This window comes from Filicampus tigris, chromosome 14, assembly GCF_054856515.1.
Source record: "Filicampus tigris isolate MCC_2025a chromosome 14, RoL_Ftig_1.0, whole genome shotgun sequence".
Classification (NCBI taxonomy): Eukaryota; Metazoa; Chordata; class Actinopteri; order Syngnathiformes; family Syngnathidae; genus Filicampus; species Filicampus tigris.
Genome location: NC_141230.1, coordinates 10,086,113 through 10,113,771, shown reverse-complemented (window position 1 = coordinate 10,113,771; position 27,659 = coordinate 10,086,113). Strand labels below are relative to the sequence as shown.

The 27,659-nt window shown below is 42.1% G+C and overlaps 1 protein-coding gene across 2 annotated transcripts; it reads left to right on the top strand.

Annotated features, from left to right (window-relative positions):
• The first annotated feature begins 1,363 nt into the window (after positions 1-1,363).
• arhgef7a (Rho guanine nucleotide exchange factor (GEF) 7a) lies at positions 1,364-27,269 on the top strand. 2 transcript variants are annotated; one of them, XM_086051721.1, is made up of 21 exons: positions 1,365-1,727; positions 4,374-4,457; positions 12,129-12,213; positions 12,353-12,486; positions 14,014-14,215; positions 14,333-14,421; positions 14,498-14,592; positions 14,671-14,766; positions 15,534-15,656; positions 15,760-15,898; positions 15,975-16,034; positions 16,116-16,262; positions 17,162-17,248; positions 17,326-17,404; positions 17,485-17,624; positions 17,701-17,922; positions 18,677-18,770; positions 18,991-19,080; positions 24,672-24,771; positions 25,173-25,227; positions 26,684-27,269. In XM_086051721.1, exons 1-21 carry the CDS (start codon positions 1,563-1,565, stop codon positions 26,804-26,806), a joined length of 2,409 nt encoding a protein of 802 aa, XP_085907847.1. In that variant the 5' UTR covers positions 1,365-1,562; the 3' UTR covers positions 26,807-27,269. The 2 variants fall into 2 exon arrangements, with proteins under 2 accessions (XP_085907848.1, XP_085907847.1); XM_086051722.1 differs by lacking the exons at positions 24,672-24,771; positions 25,173-25,227; positions 26,684-27,269 and adding an exon at positions 21,132-24,441 and having other exon boundaries at positions 1,364-1,727.
• Positions 27,270-27,659: the final 390 nt, after the last annotated feature.

Here is a 27,659-nt window from a genome sequence, read left to right as displayed (position 1 = left end):
TTAGATTACAACAACCACAACAACAGGAAATTGTAATTTAGGATGACAAAAAATGAACATGTTAAATCCAACCAGATTAAGTAGTGTTGCCAAATATGTAATCTTGGGGTTATGTGGTTGTCCAGTGGTTTGCACTGTTGCATCATGAGTCTCAGGTTGAATTCAGGGATCTATGTAAGTGGCCTTTTTCTATACACATAATACAATGGTTGCCAGAATATTGCAGCACACAAAGACACAACCATTTACACTCACATTCACACCTTTACACACAAGTCTTCACTTATCCTAAAATGTATCTATTCGGAATGTATCATTAAGTGAGGGTGCCCGGAAAAAAAATACACAATCGTGAGGAGAACACACATGCAAACTTCGTTCATCAATTGAGTTTTGTTTCTTTTCGTATTTTCCGAATCCTACACGGGTGGATGGGGGTCTGTGCCGTTGTGGGGTAGAACGCAGCCGACTCCAGGGCAGTCAAAGCAGCTCCCCTCATTCTCATTAAAATCAGGGCGGTCAAAGCGCACATGGTGCTTGACATTATGGAAGCAGAAATTGACTAGTATGAGATTGGTGCACGCAAAAATGTGTTTACACAGGTAAACTGCAAGCCATCCCTTTGCGGATTATGTAGTCGGCTGCATTTGACGTGGGCAATTGGAGGCTGCCTTGCACCCCTGATCACGTGTCCGTGTGTGCAAACAGTCAAACACACAAGATTCATCAGACTATTCAGAAGGAGCAGCTGCCGGCCACAACTCACGCTTACACGCAGATTAACTGGCCAACTTGACTTCGACTCCTGATGGCACTCCCGAAGCCACATCTCTTGAAGGAAAAACATGCAACATGTGAATACTGAAATATGTCATTACAAAAATTACACATTGTTTTCCAACTTTATTGAGGCACAGCACCCATTTAAGAACATTTCCACGGCACCCCATCAAACAAATGAGCTAATGATGGTCTGAATTTACTCACAAATTGAACTATTCTTAGAAGAGGCCCGCGGGCTACTCAAGTGGTCCTTGGGGGCTCCTTGTGCCCACAGCCACCTCGTTGGTGACACCTGGTCTAACCTAGTAACCTATTTGAAAACTAACCTAACCTATTGGAAACCCTTCGAAGATTGATGCAGTGCAGCACCACTGTAATCAAAACGGAGCATTGTTATTGTTTTTAAATAGAGCTTTTTGCATAGGGGCACATGGTGTACCTAATGTTGTGTCCCGCAGACAGGAAGTGGCACGTGAAAACATTCAATCCGCCCCCCCTCCCCTCCCACACGCATTCGTGACATCATCGAGCGGCTGGCGGCATCAGCAGAGTCTGACAGATTGAGGGAGGGGAAACACGCCACGAAAGAAGGGAAGAAACCGGACCACCCCCTCCTCCTCTCTCTAGCTCCTATTCTCCCCGCGTGCATCATCATTCCTGTGGATGCTCCGGGATGACAGCTTGAAGCGGGGCCAGGAGCTGTCGAGGTACACACACGCCCGCCCGCCCCCGCCCCTCTTTCTCCCTCCACGGCCGCTTCCATCGACTCGGATGTGGACATGAATTCGGCGGAGCAAACGGTGACATGGCTCATTACGCTCGGCGTGCTCGAGTCGCCCAAGAAGAGCATCGCGGACCCGGAGGCTTTCCTGCACAGCTCCCTCAAGGATGGCGTGGTGCTTTGCAGGCTCCTGGAGCGCCTCAGCCCCGGATCCACGGAGAAAGTAAGAGCGCGATTGTTGTACGCCTCAGCCCCCCTTCCCCTCCTCGCACCCTGCCTCCCTCCCTCCGCATAAGGTCGGCGTGTCTGTGTGCTGCCCACATCCGTGGAAGCGACGCGGTTTGTTGTCTGGCTTCTCTCCCTGCCCACTGGCCCATGAGGAGATTTCGTTAGTAGGTCACGACGTTATTATTATTGCCATGCATGGAAAAACAACACCATTGCACATGGTTTAAAATAATAATACAAACGGGTAATTTTAGCATGCGATTTATTACGCTGACAGCGCATTTCAATGTATTTAAAATGTCATTTAATACTGGATGAACATGATGTGGACCATATACTGTAGCTATAAGCCGCCATTGACTTGCCAAGGCAAACGCAGATGGACCCCCTACCACCCCACCCCCGTCTCTCTCTCTCACTCTATCTCTCTCTCTCTCTCTCTCCCTCTCTCGCGCTCTCTCCCTCTTTTTTTTTTTAAAGACACAGTGTGGTGTTTGTGTCCGTCAGCAAACTGCCTGGGCCCGTTTCGACAGGGGCCCCCAGGGAGGTAACTAAATCAGCCTAGTAAGAGCCTCCATGATGCACCAAAATGCAGAGAAAATATTATATAGTAACCGCGAAAGACAGACTCACTTCTTGGTATGCATCCAAGTGCCCAGTTCTGATTTAATGCCTGCTATTTTTTATAGTGTTTAGGTTAGTGTTTTCCATCTATATTGAGCCAAGACATGCAACTGCATTTTACATGATAAAAAAATCTCGTTGCAGCAAACTCAAATATCACAAAAGGTGTGTGGATACACGGACGATGTACAGCAGAACCTCAGTTCACTTCTGAGCAGGAGTGGAACAGCTAATTGTATGACTTACTTTGAAGAAAGGCTGAAGTAAAATCTCAGATAATGGTAGAGAGGCAGGAGGAAAAAGTCAATAAAAGATAGAGAATGTCTAAAGTTTGCGATCATTTAATATCATCTGTGCATACCGCCTATGTGACAGACCGGTCCGCCTATATGCCCATGATGGACGCCCATTTTGTAGGCGATAAACGATAGACGGGAAACTTAAAAAAATGACTAAGCATAGTCGGAAGCCCATTTTTTTCCGTCCATGTAATCGTCTATTTTACCCTAACCCCAGGCTGCAATGGATGCAGAGTGAGAAACATTTAGCACATGATGCTATGCAATATTAGTTGACTTAGTGTAAAAGTCCATTTAATCAGAAAGTCAAGTGTCAAGTGGGGGGATGGGGGGAGATCAAACATACTCAAGCAGTGCAGCCGAAAGAAATGCTCCAAAATAGAGATAATAGACTGTTGAGAAAACAGTTACATCGAACACGTTAGAATTTAAAGACTAAGTGTGAAGTCAACTTGGCCAACCATCTTTTGAGTAATACTAACAGCTAAAACCATTTTAAGCATACTTTTGTTAGTGTTTATGACGCGACCCACCCAGATTCATAATTAGACCCATGGCAATGCGCTTAACAACGAAAATGCAAATTTTCGGCTAGCTCCGGTAATCTTCGGCGAGTGACATCACTAGAAGAGATCAAGTCGCCAGTCACCCATTGTACTACATTATTGTCACGTTTGCTGCCCTTTGCCTTTCTTATAGCGTTTTTCAGCGAAATGCCTCGGCGCTGTGTGGCATTGTTCACATTCAGGCCAACAGTTGTTTCAGTGGCCAAAAGATAAGAATAGGGCACGTACATGGACCAGTTTCTGTAACAGTTCTACTGGATGCCACATTAACTAGCTCCCGATTCCAGTTGTGGCCGTCCGGGCAATGCCAGTCCAGTAATTTTGTTTTTCCTGTCTGCAGATTCGTCACAAGCAACATCGAAACTGTTCAACTGCATGCCCTGCAATAAACACTTAAAACAAAACGTCTCATTTACAACTCCCGACTGGCTGCGAGAAATTGTAAACATAGTATAAAATAAAACTATAAAGGTAGAGAGCGGTATTTCAACCAGTGACAAAATTGGGGGAAAAAGAAAAAAAAAAAGCAGCAGCACACCAGAGCCAACGCTCTACGCATGAGCTGGCATGACTGTTGATGAATGAACATGCCACGTCCACTTGAGAAACTGCCAATCAATTATTTTTTTGTATAGTGTTTAATTACTTTAGTTATATTTAATTTGCCATTTTCTGAAATTACTTCACATTTGGTCTTACTCTTAAGTTCCCACAGAGTCACATTAAAAAAAAAAATGTTAAAATGTTAAAAATCCGTGTGAGTTGATGGATGGATGTATATGCTCTTAAGTGTTTATTATTTTCCCTCACTACGTGAAATCGCCGTTTGAATACAGAACTCCACTTATTCTAAACTCGAAGAGCTTGTCAATGTACATCAGAGGGGAATCCATCTTGACGACGTCACTTCCGATGAGAATCCAACCCTGCTCCTCGACGTCCTCTCCTATAGCTCACAGCGGGATAAGAGCACAACCTTCCGGGGTGTCACACGCTCCTGAGCTCGGTCCGCAGTGTTGTTGTGGATCCTATTATTGTTTATATTTACCATATGCGGAGGTTATTACATCCCTCGGAACGCGAAGGAAAGTAAGCCCCAAGTCTGAGAAGTGGAAATGTGCTGTTAATGTTGGCTCTCCTCGTCCCTCTCAGATCTACCCAGAGCCAAAGAACGACGGCGAGTGTCTGAGCAACATAAAGGAGTTTGTCAAGGGCTGCACATCTTTCCGCGTCGAGGTAAGAGTCCGGCGTACGTGATATTTAATACATAGCCAAAACATTCTACATCCCCCAAGTTTAGTTTTAAATGCTAATACAAGGCCTGAAGTGGAGATTGTGAAACAAAGCTTGCCGCTGTGCTGGCAGGGGGAGGAGGCTGCAGCCGGGGAGCGAGCACCCATCGCCCGGCTGCCTTGGAGCTGTGTGGCGACCACATTAGTAACATTTTAGCAAACATCTCAAGACAGCCACTCACGGAATAGTCGCCCTTTTGCTTGTCTAAACGCCTCACATTTGGATTTACATATCCAGAAGCTCCAAGACGGGTTATTAATGGATGCAAATCTATGTGCTCATGCGTGGCTTTGTTGTCACAACAGCTTCAGACTCATGGTAAACTGCGTTTACTTTAAATGGGTACTAAAAATAACGTTTGATTATTTTCTCAGCGTTTCTCGATTCCAAAACAATCATTAGGCATAAACCTCGCAAAAAAGTATTAGCACTTACAAAGCAGCTAATCAAATTGGGGTATCATCTTCTATTCGTGAAAATACTGATCTCAGAAATGTGTGCAATGTTTCTTTGTACTCAAAACACAAAGAAATTAATTTGAGGGTTTTTTTTCCCAGATGAAAGCACAAACATTTTTGGTTTACAGCAGTTCTCTTCCTACGGTGGCGATGAAACAGGTACATAAATTGGAACGTGCTGCAGTCTATCACTATCCAATGTAACCACAATAGTAAAGCCAATCTGATGAATGTTTGCGTGGAAATCTTGGCCATACATGTTAAACAACCAAATCAAAAACAGTAAGCATGGGGATAAGTGAACACCTTCTTGTGCTACCTGATGAAGTTTTCTTATGTTTTATGCAAAGTAGGTCATTGCACGCCTTTTGAAACCTGCAATGTCATGATTACGGTACTATTATGAAAAACTGTTTTACTCCGTAAATATAAAATAAATGAAAAACATTCAAGATTTCTTCTGCAACGAAGCAGTAGAGCGATCGGTTTTAACAAAACTTACTCAAATGTATCTTACCTCAGTATTTTCACTCATCTAAAAAAAAGAAATCACACCAGTTATGTGACAATTATGCCGCATGGCCTGTTTCTACAGAACGACAAACTAGGCAAGAGTTTCTCCCATCTCAGACTACTATGTAAATAATGGTAAACGGTAAAATAGCTTCATGACTTACAAGTTTAATTCGTTCCATGACCAAGCTTGTAACGAAATTTCCTTGTATATCAAATACATTTCCCCTGTTGAAATTAATTGAAATGCCATTAATCCGTTCCAGCCCTCCCATCCCCCAACCCCCTGCACACACACACACACACACACAAACACATACTCACACACATGCGCACGCCCCCTGCCTCCACACACATACACAGAAGAAGCTTATTGTTTTTATGTTGTTTTTAGTTAAGAAAAATAGCACTGAATATTAGGGGCGTGCATCGCGCCGCAAAACACAATTCAATACGGTTTTCAATATGTGGGGTGCGGAACAATTGAAGGAAGGTTCACATTTTACATGTCGACATTTTACATATCTCTGATGTCAGGCCAAAACCTTGTACCTCCAATATAGTCACTTTTCAGGAGAACCCAAAAATGGCAAGTTTGTTCAATCATTAGCACTGCATTGTGAAAGAGAGCAAGACATTTTTAACACTTAAAATTTGTCAACGATGTGTATTAATAACACCTATGCGTGTGGACTGACCAATAGTACAGATTTTTTTAAAATATAAAATTCACCAAAATGTGCCTTATGAGGTTTTGGCTCGATGCCAGCGATTATATTTAAATGAACTTACAGGACTGCAAATGTACTGTTTCCAGATGTATCTCTCCAATAAAAGAGTCAATGTGTGTCTCGATATAGTTGAAAAGTGGAACGATTCGATTCGATGCACTCGCATCTTTTAAATAAAAAAAAAACACATTTTCTGATTCAAACCGTTTTTTGTTACTCCCCTACTGAATATATACTGTATCTCATACAAGCACACCATCCTGTGTGTATTGGTTTGAGTCTGATATTTTGTTACTTTTAACAATTACATACATAACATACAAAACATAACAAAAGCTGCACCGAAATGAACTGAACCGTACAGATTTGTGAAAACAAGGCCTAAACCAATCAAGTTGCTTGGACTGAATAATCTGCTTTGCTTCCGATAGCCCAGAAATTGCATGTTTATATGATAGCTGGGAATTCCTATTATATGCTGAATGGGATGTGGTACAGGGTTGGTGTTTTTCGGCCAGCACACGATTTCTTAGGGGAGTTGCAATTTATCGTTGCAATTTCAAATTGTGGGTTCGGGCAGATAAGAATTCCAGAATACCCCTAATTAAATGGAAGGTAGTGTGCTGTGTAAAGCGGTGCGTTTGCTGCTACACACTGGGTCATTGATGCACGCTCCTGCTGACAATGCCACTCAGTGTTCCTCAGCGTCGCTTCTCTTGGCTGGTTCGCCAGCCAACGAGAGTTGGGACCAGAAAAAATGAGCGAATGAAACGGGCCCTTCAGCAGTCCCCCCACGCAGCTGCAAAGGAGCGTCCTTGCTGATTTTTTGGGTAAAAGGAAGTCTGCTTGTGTAGGCTCACAGCTAGAGGTCAATGGGTCTGCGGTTTGACCAGTCGGACAGATTTGTATGGTATAGTATTCCATTCTAAAGGGTCCTAGAATATTGTTTGTACGGTACTGTTCAGCTTTTTAATGCTCTTTTGTTGAGGCATCGGTTGCAGTAGTACAGAATGGTTTGACTGGTGGGAGTTAATCACAATGCTCTCTTTTGATTGGTTGACAGAGCTGTCACTTCTGTGTAAGAATGGAATGCTAAGAAATCTCAAGAAATGCAATGGATTTTTTTTTAATTGGTTGCAGATAATGTGAGCAAATTGAGCTTTGTTCAGCTTCTTGTTAATTTATTGGCATGTTACACACTGTCCTTCTGCTATGATGTCATGCTATTGATTGCCATACTGTTCTTCAATTAACATGACATCATATTCAAATTTAGGAGGTATTCAAGGTAATATTTGCCCACAAGGGTCAGCATGTTCAAGTACATGGCTTGATTCTTTTGATTAAAGTTAACTGAGCAGGATTACATGTAGTTTGGGACTTTGCCATTTGTAGAACCGAGATGGATCTTCTCCAGAGTGCAGTGCCCTGCTGGCTCTTTACCCACATTGCTGCATCTGCTTGAGCTGATTTGACCAGAAATGTGACACTTCCAGCCGTGTTTGTGTTTGCACATCTGGTTGTTTAAGTCTTGCGCTCTCTATATGATCTGATCCTTTTTCCCGATTAGATATGGCAGCAACTGACCGTTGACCCCGCGGTGTATTTGATAAATGAAAGCCTCATTGCAGCTCTCATGACCTCTCTGCTCCTGCAGCAGTTGTAACCACGCCCCCAGTCTGCCAGGTTAGCCTGGAGACGGCAACATGGGAACGTTTATGCATTACTACGAGTCGGCCTTTTTTTTACGCAACAGCTAATGTAATATATCCTACAATTGCTAGTTAGAACACACTCTGTGGTGTAGACTATACAATGTAGCATATTCATCATACAAATGACGCTTGTGTGAGTGCCCATTTCATGCCTTTCACAAAGTGCAGCTCACGGTTTTCTACTTTTAAAGTTAACTAGCACTGAAAAAGCTAAAGCTGTGTTTGCCTTATCACTACATTACTAGCGTAAAGCATCTTCCACCAAATCATCGTGAATGATTAAACTTGTCTCGATGCAAGTTGAAGCTTCTCCAGCTAACTTAGCTTAGCAGCAGGCTTCTGATCAACACATTAAGCAGTGATCAAGGACCGCTCTGGGGGCCATTTGGTATTGAAATACAATGAACTTATCATACCAACAAGGGAATAGAGGGACCTCACATGGTTTGTGGTATGCATTTTGGATTAACTTGATTTGAAGTGTGATTTGGACCCCCCCCAAAGAAAAAAAAAAAAAGTCTGAAGAGCCTACAGCTATGCAGAGCGATTTCCAATATCTGACGTTTGCAGATATGGCCCAAATGTTGCAGTCCCACTGGAAACTGTGGCCGTCATGTTGAGATCTGAAGCGAATACTTTCCTGAAATGGCGGCACCTTTTGAAGTGTGTCTGTGTGTATGGGCTTCGACATGCCTTGAGGTGACGACGCCCAGCCGTATTGACAAATGGCGCCTGCTACGCTCTCTCTGGTTTCTCTATGTTTGTTCTTAAAAATCCCTTCTTCATGTTTGGGGGCGAAACTTTGATTCAGAACGAAGGCCAGTGATGGATTATTTGCTAATTCGAGCGCATTACACATATGGAAGTATAATACATACTTGATCCAACATGAGGTAGAAAACCTGTAAATTGAACAATTAAGTCAAAAGCTAGATCACTGCCCGCCACTATTGCAAGACTGTTTTGCCTCCATAGTGGTGTGTTTTCGGTCTCTGTTGTAGCACCCCGTGACATTCAACAATTGCTGAGTCAGAGAGGCATTGTGTTGTTATCCCATCATGTCTCTCGTGTTTCATTGGTGAACCTTTTCATAAAGGACACATGTTGAAAAACACGCTTTCAAGCACACGCAACGAATAGGGAGTTTTCTGGGAATCTTCCAGTCCACTAAGCATGCACACAAATACCGTCTACTTGTACTGTCACACTGTTGAAAAACTCAAAGCCACATCCACGCATCACCTTTAGGCATATCAGCAATCAGAGCGGAAGATGAATAAAGATTCAAATCTCAGTCGCTCATCTTCAGCGTTACTGACGCACAAATAACCAGTGCTCCGCAGGAAGAGCCGCTCATCATCATCAGAGATACAATCGCTGCCATTCATACTAACTGTGAGTCACACTGACATGAACATTAAGGTTTGATGGCATCAGTCTTCATTTTGCAACTGTCAACATATTCCACAGCAAATCCTGATTGTTGTCAGTGCTGCCACTGATATGCTGTTGCGCATGCTAATGTCATAGGTTATCGCCAAACAAAACAAAACGCTTTCTAGAGTTATTGTTTTAAACTAATGTTAACATATTGATCAAGGCCATTAACATAACCATGATGTTAGTGAAAAGGTTACGATTTTACTGTTATCCAAATAATGGACATATTATTCTATCATTATGGAAGTTGTTATACACGTTATCTGAGAGTCAGTTTAATTTTGACAAACAGCATAGAAGTTAAGTAAAACAACTTATGAAATATCTAACTCACAATTCCGGTATTATGATTAGTCCTGCTATAGTAAAAAAAAAATTTAGGACGATATATTTTCCCAGAAATGATCAGGATAAATGATAGGACTGTTGATTTTGCTTTCTTTATGCCACTAATATAGTGACATTAGAGCATAATACTTCAAGTACATCCTTCTTTAAGAGCAATTAACTTTTAATTTTCAAGAATATTGAACATTGGCGTTGAAATGTAGAACAACAAATTCACACTGACTATCAAAAGTCAACAACATTTAAAACAACAGTTGTCATTAACTTTAGCCACTAAAGATAGTAATGCTATTATTTGGCCATGTGTCATTTTGCGCTGTCCTGTTTATATTTGCAGTATATGATGACATTTTTTAGGGGAATCTCTTGTGATTCCCACGGTATGGGGGTCAACTTTACCTTGTATCATGGGATTGGGATGGTACAGGATAAAAAATTCACGGGAGCAGATGCGAGCGGGATTATCCAGTAGGGGGAAAGAAAAACCTGACAGATTCGCAGCCATTTTTAATGTAGCTGACCTCCAAAATGGGAGCGGGACAGAGGTGGGAGTCATTCCGAATGGGAGTAGGACGGGAGTGGGAAGTGTTTTCACCAGGAGCAGACAGGACAGTTTTTTTTTTTGTTTCTTTGTTTTTTAAATTTTGGTCCGGGATGGGATTTTTTTTCTGTGGGAGTGGGATGGAACAGGAGTGAAAATCCACTCCTGTGTCACCCTCTAATTTGCAATCTAACTGAATGTTGATGTCCTATGTTAACAAACACAAATGTAAATGACAATGTATTGAATTTGGGGAAAAAAAACACTGTGTCCGTTTTATTTATCAAGCGATAAATTGATATTGCAATTATCTTGACCGGTCTAATAATGATGAATGTAGTAATTTTGGTAATAGCGGGATCTCTGTGCTCTCAACAAATTCCAAAAGCTTGACTTTTAATGCTGGTCCCTTACGCCAGGTTTGGAATCGCTCTTCGCAGTTGCAGGTGCGAGAAAGTCAGCTGGTGCCGATTATTCTTCCTAAATAAAACAGTATAGTAGCTGGCTCACAGAGCCTCTTGGATCAGCTCAATAAAATATTAGTTTTTCAGTCGCTCAACATAAATTTTATCGGCACAAAAGTGCTTAGCTGCCACCTTAAAGTGACACTTGAATGAGTTTAACATTGGCACTTATATAATAGGTTTGCATGTAAAAATGACCCCCCCATGCACCCAATCATGCCCCCCCAAAAGACTCTGTAGTGATTTAATTAAGGGCTTTTTTTGTGATTAGATTTACGACAAATTGGCCCGCCCCCTTTTGGAGCTCGGCTTGTTATTTTTTCGGTCTCAGCGATCTACGTCACAGGAGGGAGGCTAGCGCGGTAATACAGTATTGCTCGCTTTGTCAGTTCTGTTGTCTAAAACGGTGACCGATCGCCACCAAAATGCAAATACACACCACTACTCTTGTCCACTTCAACCTGTGATAATATAAAAGTGTTCTGCACAATAGTTTGGATTTATTGACATAAAACGTGAGCTCATCATGATCACCTCCACAAAATCCAAAATACCGTGGCGATCGCTTCTCCACTTACACAGGATGAAGCGGACAAGAGCATGAATGTGCACACGAGCCCCCTGGTTATATTTCGGACATTTAGCTATGCTAAACTCTTGTGAGGGGGCAGACGCCGACTGGCAGCGGGCAAGCAATCAGGCAAGCATGGATCCAATGGAGAGTTTGCTTCGGTCCCTCCAGTGACTCCGACCGTACATGATAGAACGGTAAAATGTGAGGCCATTTTCCTCATTAAAAAGAGGCGTCGTTCATGGGGTCACTTATTTCCTCATTTCTCCCAAATTTATTGATAAAATAGAAAATGACAACTCTTTTCATTTTGCTGATCAAAAAATGAACTTGTTAGTGAAAACATGGCCATCCGACCCAACCATCCCTTTAACTGACTTGAGAATATCGAGAATATATTAGAACACTTTCAGGGGTTAGACATGCAAGAATTGTTTTGACTGTACTTTAACGGTGCAATAATTGCTTGAGATTGAGTTTTGTTGACACTAACAAGAAATAAGAAAATAAATATCATCAGCCTTTTCATCGTGCTGGTGTTCTTCACTCATTGCCAGCTCATGTCAGCACATAATTCAACATGTATGTGGATGTGGTAATGAGGTTGAGCTCGCTGGTTGCTGCAGATGTTCAAATCTGCTGAGTTTGTGTTTTCTTTTCCCCGCCCCTCATCAATTCTGTGAAAGAGGACAACCAGAAGTGTTATGGATCACTCAGCGATGTGAGTGGGAAACTCTGAAGTTTTGTGACACTGTCAAGCTTCTCTCTCTCTCTCTTTCTCTCTCTCTCTCTCTCTCTCTCTCTCTCTCTCTCTCTCTCTCTCTCATCCGCAGCCGTTTGAGGCCAGTGACCTGCTGCTCGGTCTGAACTTCTCAAAGGTGCTGAATAGTCTTGTGGCTCTGAATAAAGTGACGGCAGGTTAGTCCAACTGTGTGTGTGAAAGCTTTGTACAAGTTGGGTGCTGGTTTTAGAAGACAGTTGAGTCAATGAGCGTGTGTGGGCGCTGACCGCAGCTACCAGGTCTGAGATATTATTATTCTCGCCCTCTACTCTCAAGATATCGGCGTGGGCAGTGATTCGGTGTGCGCCCGACACTCTTCCGCCCACCGTATCAAGTCATTTGAGTCTCTGGCCTCCCAGGTTTCACTGGGTCGCTCCTCCAAGCTGCTGCAGAACCAGTTTCGCAGTCTGGTAAGTACAGCAATTGAGCTGAATTGAGTAATGTGTGTTGTTCAAAGCAATAACCGTGTAGTCAATGCTGGCGCTGGCTTCATGCTTGTTTTACAGATGCGCTGAAGATGCACATGTTGTTTGAATTGTCATCCCTTACATGTCTGTGGTTCACTATTCCACTTTTTGTATTTCTATCTGCGCATCCTATCTATCCCCACCTATTCGCTGATAATTTCACCTATTTGCCGTTGTTGTTCACTTTCTGAAATTCTATAAGATGCCGACAAAGCCTTGTCTAAATTGGAAAGTAGTGCACTTTAGTCTCATGGAAGTATGCTGACTAGGAATGGGTACCGATCCCCCGGGACTGAATTTTTAAAGACCTGAGTATCGATTAGCTCCACCCTTAACAGTTCTGTTAACGGTCATGGAGATATTACTCAAAATATATTTGGATTTATTTGGGCTAAATGAACGTTATTTTACACCTTCCTCCTCTCTGGCCTCATCTCTATTAATTGTATTGCTTGTTTGAGATGTATTTTCACAATTGGAGGCGAGCCCTCTCGCCCCACTGCAACGTCATGCACTAGAGGCAGTCTGCGGTTCTGCGTGATCATGTTAGTATTTGATGCGGAGTATTACCTGTATAAAAAACATCCATCATGTCGTAATAACCCTATTGGCGTAAGGGTGCTGACTCCTGCGCTGTCCGAGCCCCACCTACCCGGGCTTCGAGGCTGCACCGCCACCCTGTCACTGACTTGGGGGCGGGGGCCCAGGCCAGCAAGTCATCGGCTTTGACAGCTCTGAGGAGTAACGTTTCGCTAACATACATATACATATCCAGCAAGTTTGCGTCCTTACATTGGGTTAGTTCAGTTGTTAGTATGTAGCATCCAAGCATGTCACTCTATTGTCATGACTGTCATGACTGATCGAATTACACTCAATGCAACTGTCATACTAGTGTAAAAGTTTGGATATTCTTGCTTTACTTGGTCCTGACTGGAGAGCAGTGATTCTCAATTTGTTTTTGTTACGTCCCCCTCTAGGAAGGAGAAAACTATTTGGCGCCTCTAACCCCAATACTCCGTCGTGGCTATAAATTGTGTAATTTGTCTGTAAAATACACCTCTGCATAGTATTGTATCGTTATTAACACAGAATAACACAGGATAACTTTATCAACATTGTTTTTCTTCATCAGTCTTAGTGTTAAATATTTGATGGTGTCTCTTAAGGGTTTGTTCACCGCTCTTCATATGTCCTTCAATGTGCTGTGTGTGTGTGTGCGCGTGCATGCTTTGTGCAAAAAAAAAAAAAAACATAAACAAAAAAAACCTACACCTTAGAGTTACTGTAATACTCTCTGTGTAGTCAGACAATGTGAGCACCACTGCTACCTAAAATAGTGGGTGTTCAATGACGCTTTATTTTAGTATGGCAAAAAAAAAAAAGAAGCATCTTCGCGGGATCACACGCTCCCCCATCCAAATGTTTCGGCGTACTGCCACTATGTCACACTCCTGCATCTCTTTTCAGGACATGTCAGAGAACAGTGGGCAGCAGCTGCTGGTGAAGGCACGTTTCAACTTCCTGCAAACCAATGAGGATGAACTCACCTTTAACAAGGGTGACATCATTGGCGTGACTCGTCAGGAGGACGGGGGCTGGTGGGAGGGGACCCTCAACGGCAAGACGGGGTGGTTTCCTAGCAACTACGTCCGTGAAGTCAAAGGCTCCGGTGGGTGCCTTCACTGTCTTTTTACAGACAACGAGATGTGTTTTGTCTGGAGGATTGAGTTGAATTTTTAACTGCTCATGCTGATGGGGTACCCTGCATTCATTTCTCTTTCCATAGACAAGCAAGTGTCACCCAAATCCGGTACCCTTAAAAGTCCGCCTAAAGGCTTTGACACATCTGCCATTAGCAAGACGTACTACAACTTGGTAAGCGCGTCACACACAATTTCAACACAAGTTTCTGAATGTATTTTTTGCCTCAGTTTATCGTCTTGTATTATAGGTGTTACAGAATATTTTAGAAACAGAGACTGAATATTCCAAGGACCTCCAAGTCCTCCTCACAAATTACCTGCGCCCTCTTCAGAGCTTTGAAAAGTACGACCTCATTGTACAGTGAGATCCGCAGTGCACGACGAATACAGCTCAACAGTCACAAACTGTCTTCACCCACAGGCTGAGCGGCTCTGATGTATCTCTGATCCTGGGAAACCTGGAGGAGATCAGCACCTTTCAACAGATGCTCGTCCAATCACTGGAGGAATGCACCAAGTAAATCCTGCACTCCCACCCCTCCAGCACAGTCCCACTGCAGCAGCAGCAGCAGCAGCAGCCTCAGCCTTTTTCATAACAAAAATGTAGAGCCCTCTAGTGTTGGCCTTCTGTACTACAAAGACAAAGATAGATTAAGTCAATACATGGTCACAGGTACCCTGTATAGGATAAGCGGTTTGGAAGATGACATGACATGACATGGTCACAGGTCAGGTATACATACAGAGACAGTTACCTTGGTCATGCACCCTGACAGCTCTGTTTACCACTATAGTGTGAGATTTATATTTACATATTCCAAATTAAAGACTTAAAACTAGACAAAAACTAAAATCGATCATATTGTTTAAATATACAATTTGAATATAAAAACAATTCAAAAATAATAATGACACAATTGTGACTTGTGTTTTTTACTTTATATATTATTCCTTTTTCTTTTCTATTTTTTAATGATGTCATCCAATGATTCCATGACATTTTTAAAGGGGACCAGCAAATCCCTATATATGCAAAGTGAAAAAAATCTACACTCTGGCTGGAATTATCCAAAACACATCCCCAAATATACTTAAAAATAGTTTCAGGTGGACATGCCTTGAGGCACACTTAAGTTCTATGCCAGTGCTGCCGCAATATCAAACATTGTGAAATCAATACTTTTCTCATCAAAAATGAAGTAGTTTTGTATTCTTTTTTTTAAAGATGGCACCTAATGTTGTGGCTGGTGAGTGTTTCAGCACATTTCTTGTTGTTCCTTTAAGGCTTGCAGAGAGTCAGCAAAGGGTGGGTGGCTTCTTCCTCAACCTCATGCCCCAAATGAAGGCTCTTTATGTTGGTTACTGCGCCAACCACCCCTGTGCGGTTAATGTGCTCACGCAACACAGGTCCGTTTTTGAATGCACCAGGTGCATTCAAGCCACCTTCTATTTAAAGCCAGCAGTGCACTTTTATTTTTGTTTTTCATGGTTTTGTCATTGTCTCCTGCAGTGAGACGTTGGGGGAGTTCATGGAAGGCCGAGGTGCTGTTAGCCCTGGGATCCTCACCCTGACCACGGGCCTCAGTAAACCTTTCATGAGGCTCGACAAATACCCCACTCTGCTCAAAGAGCTGGAGCGCCACATGGAGGTGTGTAAATAACTACACTATTACAAGGTGATTTTATCTTATCTCATTACGACACAACACATTTGATATCTTTCAGGAGAGTCACCCTGACAGAAGTGACATCCAAAAGTGCATGGCCACTTTCAAACATCTATCTGTAAGGGCAATACGCGTAGCTTTTACCTTCGCAGTCTTGCATGAGGGTTTTAATTTTGCTTGCCGGTTTCCGCTGTGTCAGGCGCAATGCCAGGAGGTGCGCAAGCGTAAGGAGCTGGAGCTGCAGATTCTGACTGAAGCCATCCGGCTGTGGGAGGGTGACGACATCAAGACCCTGGGCTCGGTGCTGTACATGAGCCAGGTCCTGGTACACACTCCTGGGGCAGAGGTAACACCACACTTTTTCCATGAAACTTCACCCTCAATAGACTTTAAACATTTGCATCTCAAATGTTTGAGCCATGGTTTAGGTTAGCGTTTGACTGGTAACCAGGCCAGGGTGTACTGTGCTTCTTTCCAAATTCAGCTGGGGATAGGCTGCACCTCACCAGCTGGTTTCGTTAGCTAGCAGGATTACGCCAAAATGTTTCAGCTGATTTCCACAAAACATTTTTAAAGCTGAGGCACATGGACAAAAAAGAGAACCATTTCCTTTGGAAGGAGGAATGAATTTTCACTTAGCTGTTACACTCTGAATTAGGGCTAAACAATTAATTGTATTTGCAATATAATTGCGATTTGACAAAACGGGGTTTTTTAATTGCAAAGGCTGCGATTTGCCTGGTCAGGGAGTTCTAATCAGGGGATGTCAGTGCTGTAAGTAAAGCTTGCCGTCACAGGTTTGCGTAATGTTCAGTGAGTTTTCGCTATTACTGTACATTCTTTTCCAAAATCATTCAGCTCTAGTCCGCATTTATCCGAGAAATGCTGATAGAGCTATAGAGTGCTTTAAAATGACTGTATTTGGCAGATGGCACCCATTTAATTGTGTTGCTACCTACAGAACTGGAATGCACCCTGCATATCAGCCAACGAGTCTGTTGGACATTTTAAAAATTATTTGACCGTGACGGAGGTTTGACCATCTTTGTGTGGTTTATACTGTTTAGTGAAATGCTAGATGTTGCTATTGCTAGTATTTGTTCAATCAAAATGTTTTCATTTCTGGTTTAATGTCTGCGATTTTATGACCATTAGACCGTGAATTCTAGAATACAACCAAATCGGTTCTCACCAAACATGAAAAAAACCCATATTTCTCTCTGCCTTTTCATTTTCATCCTTCAGGAAAAGAGTGAGCGTTACCTCATGCTTTTCCCCCACGTCCTCCTCATGTTGTCTGCCAGCCCCAGGATGAGTGGCTTCATATTCCAGGTTAGCCTTCAGGAATGTGCTCACATGATTCTTATTTATTTTGGTCTCGGTTCTCATGCTGTGTTTTCTATCGACAGGGAAAACTGCCTCTGGCCAGTATGTCGGTGAGCAAGCTCGAAGATTGTGAAGCCCACAAAAATGCCTTTGAGCTCAGCGGTAAACCGCCTCCACATATACAACATGCAACGTTTTGTTGTGTGTTATCATAAGGTGTTCAACATCTTGCTTTTGGACAGGCCCCATGTTTGAGCGTCTTCAGGTGTCATGCACCAACCAGCAGGATCTGCAGGACTGGGTTGAGCATCTAACACGGCAAATCAAGCACACTGCAGCTACAGCGCCGAGCCACAAACCTCTCACTGTTCCCTGCCACACGGTCAGGATCACACATGCCTTTTCCGTATTGGTTTTCAGTCAATTTACAATCCATTTTAAAAACGTTGTCTCCTTAGCTTCCATCCCATCCCGTCACACCGTCCCGGCACGCAGAGGGGAGGGCCATGACAGTGGCCCCCACCTACCACACTCTTCCTCATCCTTCCTCCCATGGGACTTCTCACAGCACCATGATGTGGGGCCCCCTGGAACCTCCAAACACACCCAAACCTTGGAGCTTAAGTTGCCTGCGGCCCGCACCCCCACTCCGACCCTCTGCAGCCCTCTGCTATAAGGAGGTGAGAGGTGGGCATTGGGAAAGCAAATCCATCAATTATGGAATTGGCAATCACTGATTGATTGATAGTTAATTTTGAATGGTGGAAAATACGAAAGAAACTGTGTTTTTCCACAATGAAATCTTCTGTCGACTATCCCAGTAATACTCTCAACAAACAATGTGCAGGGGAACTCCCATCAGTGCACTGATTGTATGGTTGATTCTCTGACGAGGACCACCAATCAGAAACAGCAGGGCAGAGCTCTATGTAAGCAGCGTGTCGACATGAGCGTTCCCAGTCAGACAAGCTTCTCGAAGGCACAAAGCTACATTTCCAGATTCCAGTCAGACAAGCGGAGTGCTCATTGAAGACACACTACATCATTTCCAGATTGTGGTACTCGGTGCACACAAACAGCGCATGCGGGCAATGAGGAATAATAGTGAGTCTCTGTTCTGGTTACATTGCCACTGTTGGAATGGAACTCCAGTGTAAACCAAGGATACCTTCTTGTATAAAGCTAGAACCATGTGGTTTCTCCCAATTTATCAACGAAGACAAATAACTACTGGTATATCATCATTGAAAATATAATCATAAAAACAACACCATTAGAAAGTTGATGTAGCTGAACTTCAGGTTACAAGCTACATTTCTCATCTGTAACAAAATGAATTTATTCCAGCCTCTTGATTTTTATTGAGAAATCCTAGTTTGATTTACTGTCCATGTCTCCAGTTAGTACAAACTGTTGTATTCTCTCTCTGTGCAGGATCTAAGTAAAAGTCCGAAGAGTGTCAAAAAACTCCTTCCCAAGCGCAAGCCAGAGAGGAAGCAGTCTGAGGAGGAGTTTGCCTTGAGGAAGAGTATGTTTTCTTCCCTCTTTGTACCTGCTGGTTGTTTGTGTATGATGGCCGCCCGACACTGTAACCAAAATATTTTTCTCAGTATGATGCAGTGCAGTTGTTCACCAACCACAATAATAAGCGCGTTGTTAACTGAATACCTCTCTTGCGGTGTCCATCAACACAGAGCATTCTTATCTTCTAGATTGATGGGAAGTCAATAACCTATTATTATGTTTAGGCACCGCTGCTCTGGAAGAAGACGCCCAGATCCTAAAAGTCATTGAGGCCTACTGCACCAGTGCCAAGACCAGGCAGACGCTCAACTCCAGTAAGAAAAAAATAGTTTTACGTTTAGACCACTCATAGTTTCTTAAATTAGTCGTAGAATAGATGTAAAACTTGTTCTTGCGCCATAAGTTACATCTACCTAAAGTCAATTGACAGCAGTGTCTTTAGTGCCTCCTTAAAAAAACTGCTACCAAAAAGGAGCGTGCTGGAAAGTGGGATGGTACAATTCGTATCTTTTCTAATGGAAATGCAGAGAAATGTGTACCGTACCAAACAGAACCAAACCATACTGCTTGTGAAAATCCCTTTTCCACTGCATGGGACCTACTCTGCGCTACTGGTTATGTTGTGTTTCATCGGCCAAATACTACTATAGTTCATTGTAATGTACATTGAACCCCATGTTGTTTGCAGGGAATAGGAACGAATAATTGACAACCCCAGAAAAGGGGTTTATAATTGCATATAGATTTCACAAATTGTCGACAAAGCGCTTAAATTGGAGGGGATCATAAAGTATCAACACCATGCTTCTAGCATCGACACAGTCATGAACCTAGGAGACCACCATCCCATGAGGACCTAAATAGCCTAGTCTAAATAACATGCTAGCACATACTGACGTGATGTCGCACATGGGCAAACAAATAGGCGCTCTAGCACTTTACAAAGATGGTATTTAGTCATCAAATTCACCTTTTGGCATTTACACATTATAATAAAGGTTGGGAAATACTGGCCAATTTTAACACGTTATTAGTAGCTGTTTTGGGAGAGAAACATACATTGTTTCACTTTTGACTGCATGAATTCCATTCAAAGACTGGCAACAAAACAGGGCATCTCAAATAAAGTCGGGGTAAAAAAAAAAAAAAAAGAAAGAATTAAACCTAACAGCACCACCAAGATACTACCAGTTGGCAGCAATGTAATGCTTTAATTCCTTTGGTCTGAGCATAAAAAAAAACGACTAGACTATATTTTCTGATGATATCGGTTCCCCCCAAAAATCTTTGAGTATACCAATTTATACAAAATTTAGAACCACAAATTTATAGGAGTGCACTGTACTTGCCCGGAACCACTGTCATTGCTGCATCATTGTAACTCTTGAGAGGATACATGGTTTGAAATGGAAATATAATCACATGCCAACACTCTGGATGCCTACTGTCTCCACTTTGCTGTTCTTGCTGCATTCAATCTCCTCTTGGATCAACCTTTTAACTGCTCAGCCACATGCTCACAAGTAAACATAGGACACCCTCATTTTCCTCCATTATTCTTTGGTAGTGTCCCATTCTGACTGAAGTATTCAATACAGTTTCCTCCAGTAAAAACCGAGGAGTTAAGAGCTGGCCATATTTCCAAAAAGGTGTTTTGTATTTATCCAAAATGTGTTTTTTGATGAGAAAAAGCCAAATGGAATAGAAAAATGCATCAATTTTCTATATCACTCGTCCTCAAAGGGCATATGAGCCGAAGCCCATCCCAATTGACACTGGGCAAGAGATGGAATACACACTGGAATACTCGCCAGCCAATCCCAGGGCACATATAGACAAACAACCAATCATGCTCACGTTCATTTCTATAGATAAGAGTCCTCAATTAACCCCTCATGCTTGGTTTTGGAATGTGGGAGGAACCCACAGAAAACCAGAGATGAGATTCAAACCCTGAACCTCAGAACTGGGAGACCAGCGTCTTGCCTGCACATAGAAAAATTTGATTTGTACAAATGCTTGTTGCTATTGACATGGCCGTGAAATGAGCAGCCTTTCCGTTTGTTGTTGTCTTGCTGACCTTTATTAACCCTGATGTCCTCAGCTGTGCCTTCTAACAGTATCTTTTCCTTCTTCTATCTCCCTCCTCTCCTCATCGCTCCGGTTGATCTTTTTCCATTCTTGTGTTCTCTCCATTCTGTTTGCATTCGCTCCATTGTCGCATCCTGCGTCAACCCCTGACCCCTCCGCCCACCTCCAACCCCAACACGATTTTGCCATTTGTTGTGCATGAAAACCTGCGCAAACCACCCCCACCCTACTTCCCCTCCCGCCACATTCCCAAATTCCCCACTCCCCATCCCAGCCTGGCAGGGCACCGACTTGATGCACAACCACGTCTTGGCCGACGCCGATCGGCCCTCTGTGGACTCGCTGGGCCGCCGCAGCAGCGTGTCGCGGCCGGAGTTGAGCTCCGACCTTTCGGAGGACTCTGACTACGACTCCATTTGGACCAGCCACTCTTACCGAATGGGCTCGGTGCCACGCAAGAGCTGCATCTCGCACCAAAACTAAAGAATTCTCTTTGCTGGCACACTTACCTCTTTAATTGTCTGATTTAGTTTTTTTTTTTTTAAATCTATTTATTCTGTTGTTTTTGTTAACTTATTTGTTTTATTTATTTTTGGACATTTTGGGGACATTTAACGCAGCTCCCTGTTGCCTTTGCCACTTTCCCCTTCTACGTGCCTCCTCTCTTTCTGTAGCTGTCATGCAGTAAGTGTTTGCTCATTCCTGTTTATTTATCTTGAATGTGACCCCCTCGTTTGAGCACAAACGTGGGGAACTCTCTTTTTGCCCCGTCAAGTGAACCTGAAAGAGAGATGTCGGTGGGATTTAAAAAAAAAAAATAATAATAATAATAAAATAAATAAATAAAAATAAAAAGTGGGGAGGGAGAGGTGGCGACAGCTTTTCCTGTCTGATATTCAGATGTAGTTCAGGAACGAGTGTATTCTCTTTGACAGCATGCGGCTTCTATTGCCGTTGGTGGTTTTAAAGCGCGTAATATGCTCGAACATATAGCACAGATGGCACACGTAAACACACAACTTCAGGCATGTTCTCTGTCACTGCTGCCATTTCATACAGCAGCATGCCAATTCAACCAAACTCTTACCTAGCAAGCATTCACATTTTTTTTCCCCCGTTATTCGAATCTGTTGTCACAATGGCTTTAATAGAGGGAAAATATAAAATTAAAACCTACTACAGCCGCTGTTGGAAACTGAACGCCTTTTTGTGATAGGTTATGGTGTCAAAACACATTTTGGGAAATGGATACACAGTACTTTCTTTCATATCCCTGTCCACTCGCCTGTTTGTGTGAAACTGAAGCTGGCAGTTGAGGCTGGCAGGTTTACCTGCAATAGCGTACACGCATACTGATTTATAAATTTCTAAGTGACTTTTAATATTTGAGAAACCCCACACATGACGAGGAATTAAATCATCAAGTGTGTTCTCGTGCTTTTTATTGTGCGTGGTGAACAGCAAATGACCAACACAGCACACCGCACAAATATCTCCTCCAACACTTGCAAGTCTCCTTCCCGTCGTAGTACCAAAACTGATTTGTGAGAGGTGTCATGGGGCCCTAGCGTATCCAAGGGGGTAGTCAAAAAATAAAAAGGAGAAGGTAGACTAACTGTTTGATTATTTGGTCACTAAATTGCTGTAGCAATTCTCCCTGTGTTGAATGACCTGAGAGCCACTTTGTAGACAAACACTCAAAACAACCAGTTGCTCTTCTGTGTTAGTCCAGCAGCAGTGCAAGCTTCAGTTCGCTTCCTATTAGACTATCATTTTTTTTTCACGTCACAGTAATGGAGCCTGTAGCTCAGCAGGACCTCTATTCCCGTACTCTGACCGAACACAAAGTATTGCCCTCGTAAATGTTGTACAGGTTAAACATTACGATTGTCGGTTGTTTTGTAAGTATTTCCTAGAGGAAAAATCACTCTGTAGACAACACCACAGGATAACCACTCAGGGCAATTATTTAGACATCTGATAATCGGCCCTTTGTTGACTTTGATCGTAAGAGGAGAAAAATGCAACAATTTGGCCCAATAGGCGGTGTGTGTGGACCCCGCTTTAGCTAGCAACAAAGATGGTAAGAAGTTAATCTCCCTCTCCATGGTAACAGAAGCACTCCTTGTAAAAAGTTTCGTCAATGAAATAAAGACTATGTAATTTGGCGTCTTAACTTTATTTTCTAGGTCAAGATTGGTTATACACAAAACTAACACTTTCAAAATCCAAGAGTAATACCCTTGGATTAAATTTAGAGAGCAATGAATCTTTCAAACTTAAATAAACGACTGAGCCTGATTGGTGTTACCGTCCTTTTCTATGCTAGGCTAAGATATGCTAAGCTAACTCATATCTACCTCCAGCTCTGGGAAAGGGGAAGATTTTGGAAACATGTTTTAAAATTGTGGTTAAGACTCAACAAATTTCCCAAAATGTGTTTTAATTGAAGCAGAAGGCTATAAACGTTTCACCGGGTTTACTTAAAGTCCAAACAGACATGCATGGTGAGCTAACATGCTACCTATTGTTTAGCCTCATAAAAGAGTCCGGCTTGCCTCAGTGTTGTCTGGCTTGTCACTATTTTCATGAAGAAGTATTTTTCCAGTGTTGGTACGAAAAAGTCTGGAGTTTGCATCTATTTAGAGCCATATACAATGGTCCATGTTGCACTCTATTTGTGTTGTATTTATTTTGTAATCTTGTTTTTAATTTATTTTAATTTGTATGTCAGTGTTTACAAAAATAACCATGGAATATTTTTTTTTTTTTTTGACGAAAAGTGAAGTGTTTTAAATTATTTTTGCACAATCATGTAACAGGACAGTGGGTGAGCGAGAATGTGTCAAATGCTATTCTTTTTTGGGGCGTCTACCTAGAGTGTGTATGATATAGTTCTTAAAGGGAGACTTATAAAATATTCAGTGTTTCTGTAAAGTTCTCTGGTGTAAATGCTTTTCCTTCAGCATTGTGTAAGCATTGAAGGGCCACAAAAAAGATTTTAACAGAAACATTTCTATGTATGAACTCCTTCAGTCTCAGAATACCATCAGAGTTGGATTGAAGTTTATGTATGTAATCCTTCAAACTCAAAATGCGATCCGAGCGAGGCTTGAAAAGGATGATGAATGAACACGCTCAAAACTCAGAAACACTCTCAGTGGGTTTAAAGTGTGTGCACGAACTCCCTTAATCTCAGTATACTGTCCAAGGCAGGCAGTTTAGAAGTGTTTGAATGAACTCTCAATCTCAGAATACTGTTCCAGTGGGCTTAAAAGTGTAAAGAGCACATTGTCCCTTTTCTGTAAATAATAGTCGTTAATTACCATGGGAAAAAAAATTTAGTGAGCTGTAGGAATATCACTGTCCTGTATCGTGCTATACTTTGTGGCAGTTGTATTCTGTGGAGTCAACATTTGGGACATACAGGGTGAAGTCTGTCTTGAACCGTCATTGTCCTTGACGTGCACCGTATCTCAATAACTCACTAACGACGCCTTCAGAGTGTCTGTTCAACACTTGGGGAATTGTTCAAGTCACAAAATGGCTGTATTATGAGTTTGGAATAAATCTGTCTTTTGGTAGCCATGCTTCCTGGTGATTTTGTCTTAATTCTCTTATTTTGGAAGGAGCACTACCTCGCAGTTTTGCTGCTTTTTTTTTCCCTTCCAGAATTATGCTTGGTCTCTGCACAACTAACACGTCTACTCTCTAAATTGTGTTGACATTTATTAAAAAAAAAAAGAGACTCAACTGTTGGGAAAAGTGAGACACAAATTTTAAATGTTCGAGCCCTGTTTTTGTCTTGAAACAGGACCACGAAGGGAAACTGGCCTGCATGTGATCATTCCCGGCGAGGAGAAAGTCCTGCTTGATGACTTGGGTCGTAACGGACAAAGTGCAGTGGAAGAGAAGTATTTACTTTATTTTTAAAACTTTTTTTCTTCGCTACAGGCGGGGCAGTGTACATGCATGATATACTGGCCGTGTTAGGTACACCTGCACACTCCAATAAAATCCAAGACAAGACACAGTATGTGCCCTGCAATTGGTTAGCGACCTGTGCAGAGTGTCTCCTGCATCTCACCTCTAGTCAGCTGGGATTGGCTCCAGCTCATCCGCGACCTAAATGAGGATAAGAAAATAGGTGGATGAATTTGTTTTGATCACCTTTATTTGAGCTCATTGGATTGTGCAGGTGCACCAGTGACTATTATGTTTTAAAGAAAAATTTAAGAGGGGAGAAAAAAAAAATATTTGATGAAACCCACAAAGCGTTTTTCTTTTTTTTCTTTTTTTTTCCTTCTCTTTAAAGGAGCCTTGTGGATGTGGTGTATGCCCTGAGGGATGAGGTGCAAGAGCTAAAACAGGTAATTGCTGAACAAATCAATCCTTAATTAACTGTACAAGACACTGTTTGGATAAGGAAGTCTTCATATAAAGGCTACACACAGCACACATTCTGACCCTCTTTTTGTGTTTTTACCGGAATACTGACCAGCCAGGACAGAGACGTGTAAGACACAAGTTTCATTGCCTGTTCCATGGTGATCCTCTTTACCTTCGGTGTTACTTTTCCCTGGCAAAAAAAAAAAAAAAACTAAGAAAAAAAGTACAGTGGTACCTCTACTTACGAACGTCTCTTCATATGAAATTTTCAAGTTACGAAACGCCTCAACAGGAAAATATTGCCTCTTGTTACGAAAGAAATTTCAGGATACGAAAGGTAAAAGTGTGGGCTGCTACTCGCAGCTCCAGAGTTTCCTGAACGCAACATACTCATAGCTGCTCTGCCATTGGCTATTACCTAGCATCTTCCTGACATCCCATTGGCTAAGAGGGACCTCTACCGTATGTGTGTAGATAGACAGGTAGATAGATATATATGTGATAGATATGTCTATGCAGCGTAATCGTCATTCGCCCCTCGGGCCATGAGGTGTTCCGATGAATTAGAAACGAGGAAAAGAAAAAAAGGAGAAAATCGTTCTTTTTGTCCATACAAACAAAGCAAGAGATAATAGAAAAGTATGAAAAAGGGATGCGTTTGGTTGATCTCGCCACAGAATATGATGTATCGACAGTCGCCACATTATTAAATCAGTTCTTTACAAAATGCCAGGCAAAAACCATTCCTGAGAAAGAACATGCATGCATACATTTTTATGCTTTATAAAACATTTATGTCTGAATATTGGGGTTCTTGGAACAGATTAGGGGATTTATATGGAAAACGCGTCTCTACTTAAAATTTTCTACTTAAGAAATTTCTTCCAGAACCATTTAATTTCGTAAGTAGAGGTACCACTGTATTAGGGGTGTTCTCCGATCAGTGTTTTAGTTTTATGCTACCGATTCTGATCATCCATGCATTAGATCGGCCGATACTGATTTCAATATCGATCACATGGATTATCTGGACATTTTTCAATTTAAAGATGCTCACTAAGGATTACTTTAATAATTGATTATTTTGACAATTACCTGTTTCATGATTAGTTTGACAAACTTCAACAGGTGTGGCAATAAACAGCTCGGAGTCTCTTTTTTCAAGAATTATTCACTAGCAGCCAAACTGCTGCATGATGTAAAGTGTGTTGAGGTCACTATCACCATACAGTGCTCATATCTCAAATTTTGGCTCGCAAGTCGAAGCCTGACAAATCGATTGAATGATGACGTGTATCTCGAATAACTCATTAGTCGGGTCACTCAGATCTCAAGGCATTACTGTATGTTCCCCCTTGTGCAGTTCAATATGACTAATAAAAAAAATGAATCCCAGTTATGGGTACTAACGATGCACTTACTGTTATCCCTCTGTAGGACAACAAGAAGATGAAAAGGTCGCTGGAGGAGGAGCAGAGGGCCCGCAAAGACCTTGAGAAGGTCGTCAGGAGGGTGTTGAAGAGCATGAACGACCCCACGTGGGACGAGACCAACCTGTGAAATTCTGCTTCAAAACATGCTTGCCAGGGACGGTGTGCTCTCTTTTACTATCCCAGGCATGTTTGAATTGTTTAAAGACATTCCTCAAACATGAGCATCATCTCCAGTCTGTCCAGAGGCGTAAAAGACAACTCAAGAGACATATGTTCTCCTCCTGTTTACAATCATTCCACTGGATGCCCTCTGGTGCTCCATACATGGTACTGATACGCAATGACATTATGGACCAGTGTGAACCTTTGCCATGCCATTTCATAACCTTTTATGTCTCATGTTATTTAATTTTTATGTCTTATTGAGTCCTTTGACTTGTTGTATAAGCTTTTTTTTATTATTATTTTGTCGCATGTTTATTTGATTTGCTGTGTGCGGGCATGCTGAGGGAAATGCTCAATTGTCTAACTTGTATAGTGTAAATATGGCCCAAAAAAGCTTGGCGAGAATTAAAAGAAAAGGATTTGCCTTTCTTTGTTGAATCTTTTCACCTCATTGTGTCACACACACGCACACACTCATACTTCTTTGATATTGTAACATGTGCCTCAATATAATGTTGCCAAATAAGGGAAACAATAGCTCTCACTCAGTATGACACTATGTATGATTATACACTGCAAACTACCAAAATAAAAGTAAACATTAAGATAAAAGTTCTTGGACAAAACGGAAATATATATATATATATATCCCATTTTCCTCATGCCAATTGTATTGTTTCTTAAAGGAGGGGAAAAAATGGCCCTTATGAATTGAAGGATTACTTTATCTTCTATATTATGTTTTACCTACCAGTTGTCACAATTATGAAGGTATTCTTACTTTTAGCACCCCTTTATGAAACTCTGGCAGCTAA

What these genes read in the sequence shown, in the direction of transcription:
- arhgef7a (XM_086051721.1), top strand. Translation starts at nt 1,563, where the DNA reads ATGAATTCGGCGGAGCAAACGGTGACATGGCTCATTACGCTCGGCGTG. An exon ending in CCTCTTCAGAGCTTTGAAAA is followed by an intron (nt 14,593 to 14,670) that starts GTACGACCTCAT and finishes CTTCACCCACAG; the next exon opens with GCTGAGCGGCTCTGATGTAT. An exon ending in TCACTGGAGGAATGCACCAA is followed by an intron (nt 14,767 to 15,533) that starts GTAAATCCTGCA and finishes TGTTCCTTTAAG; the next exon opens with GCTTGCAGAGAGTCAGCAAA.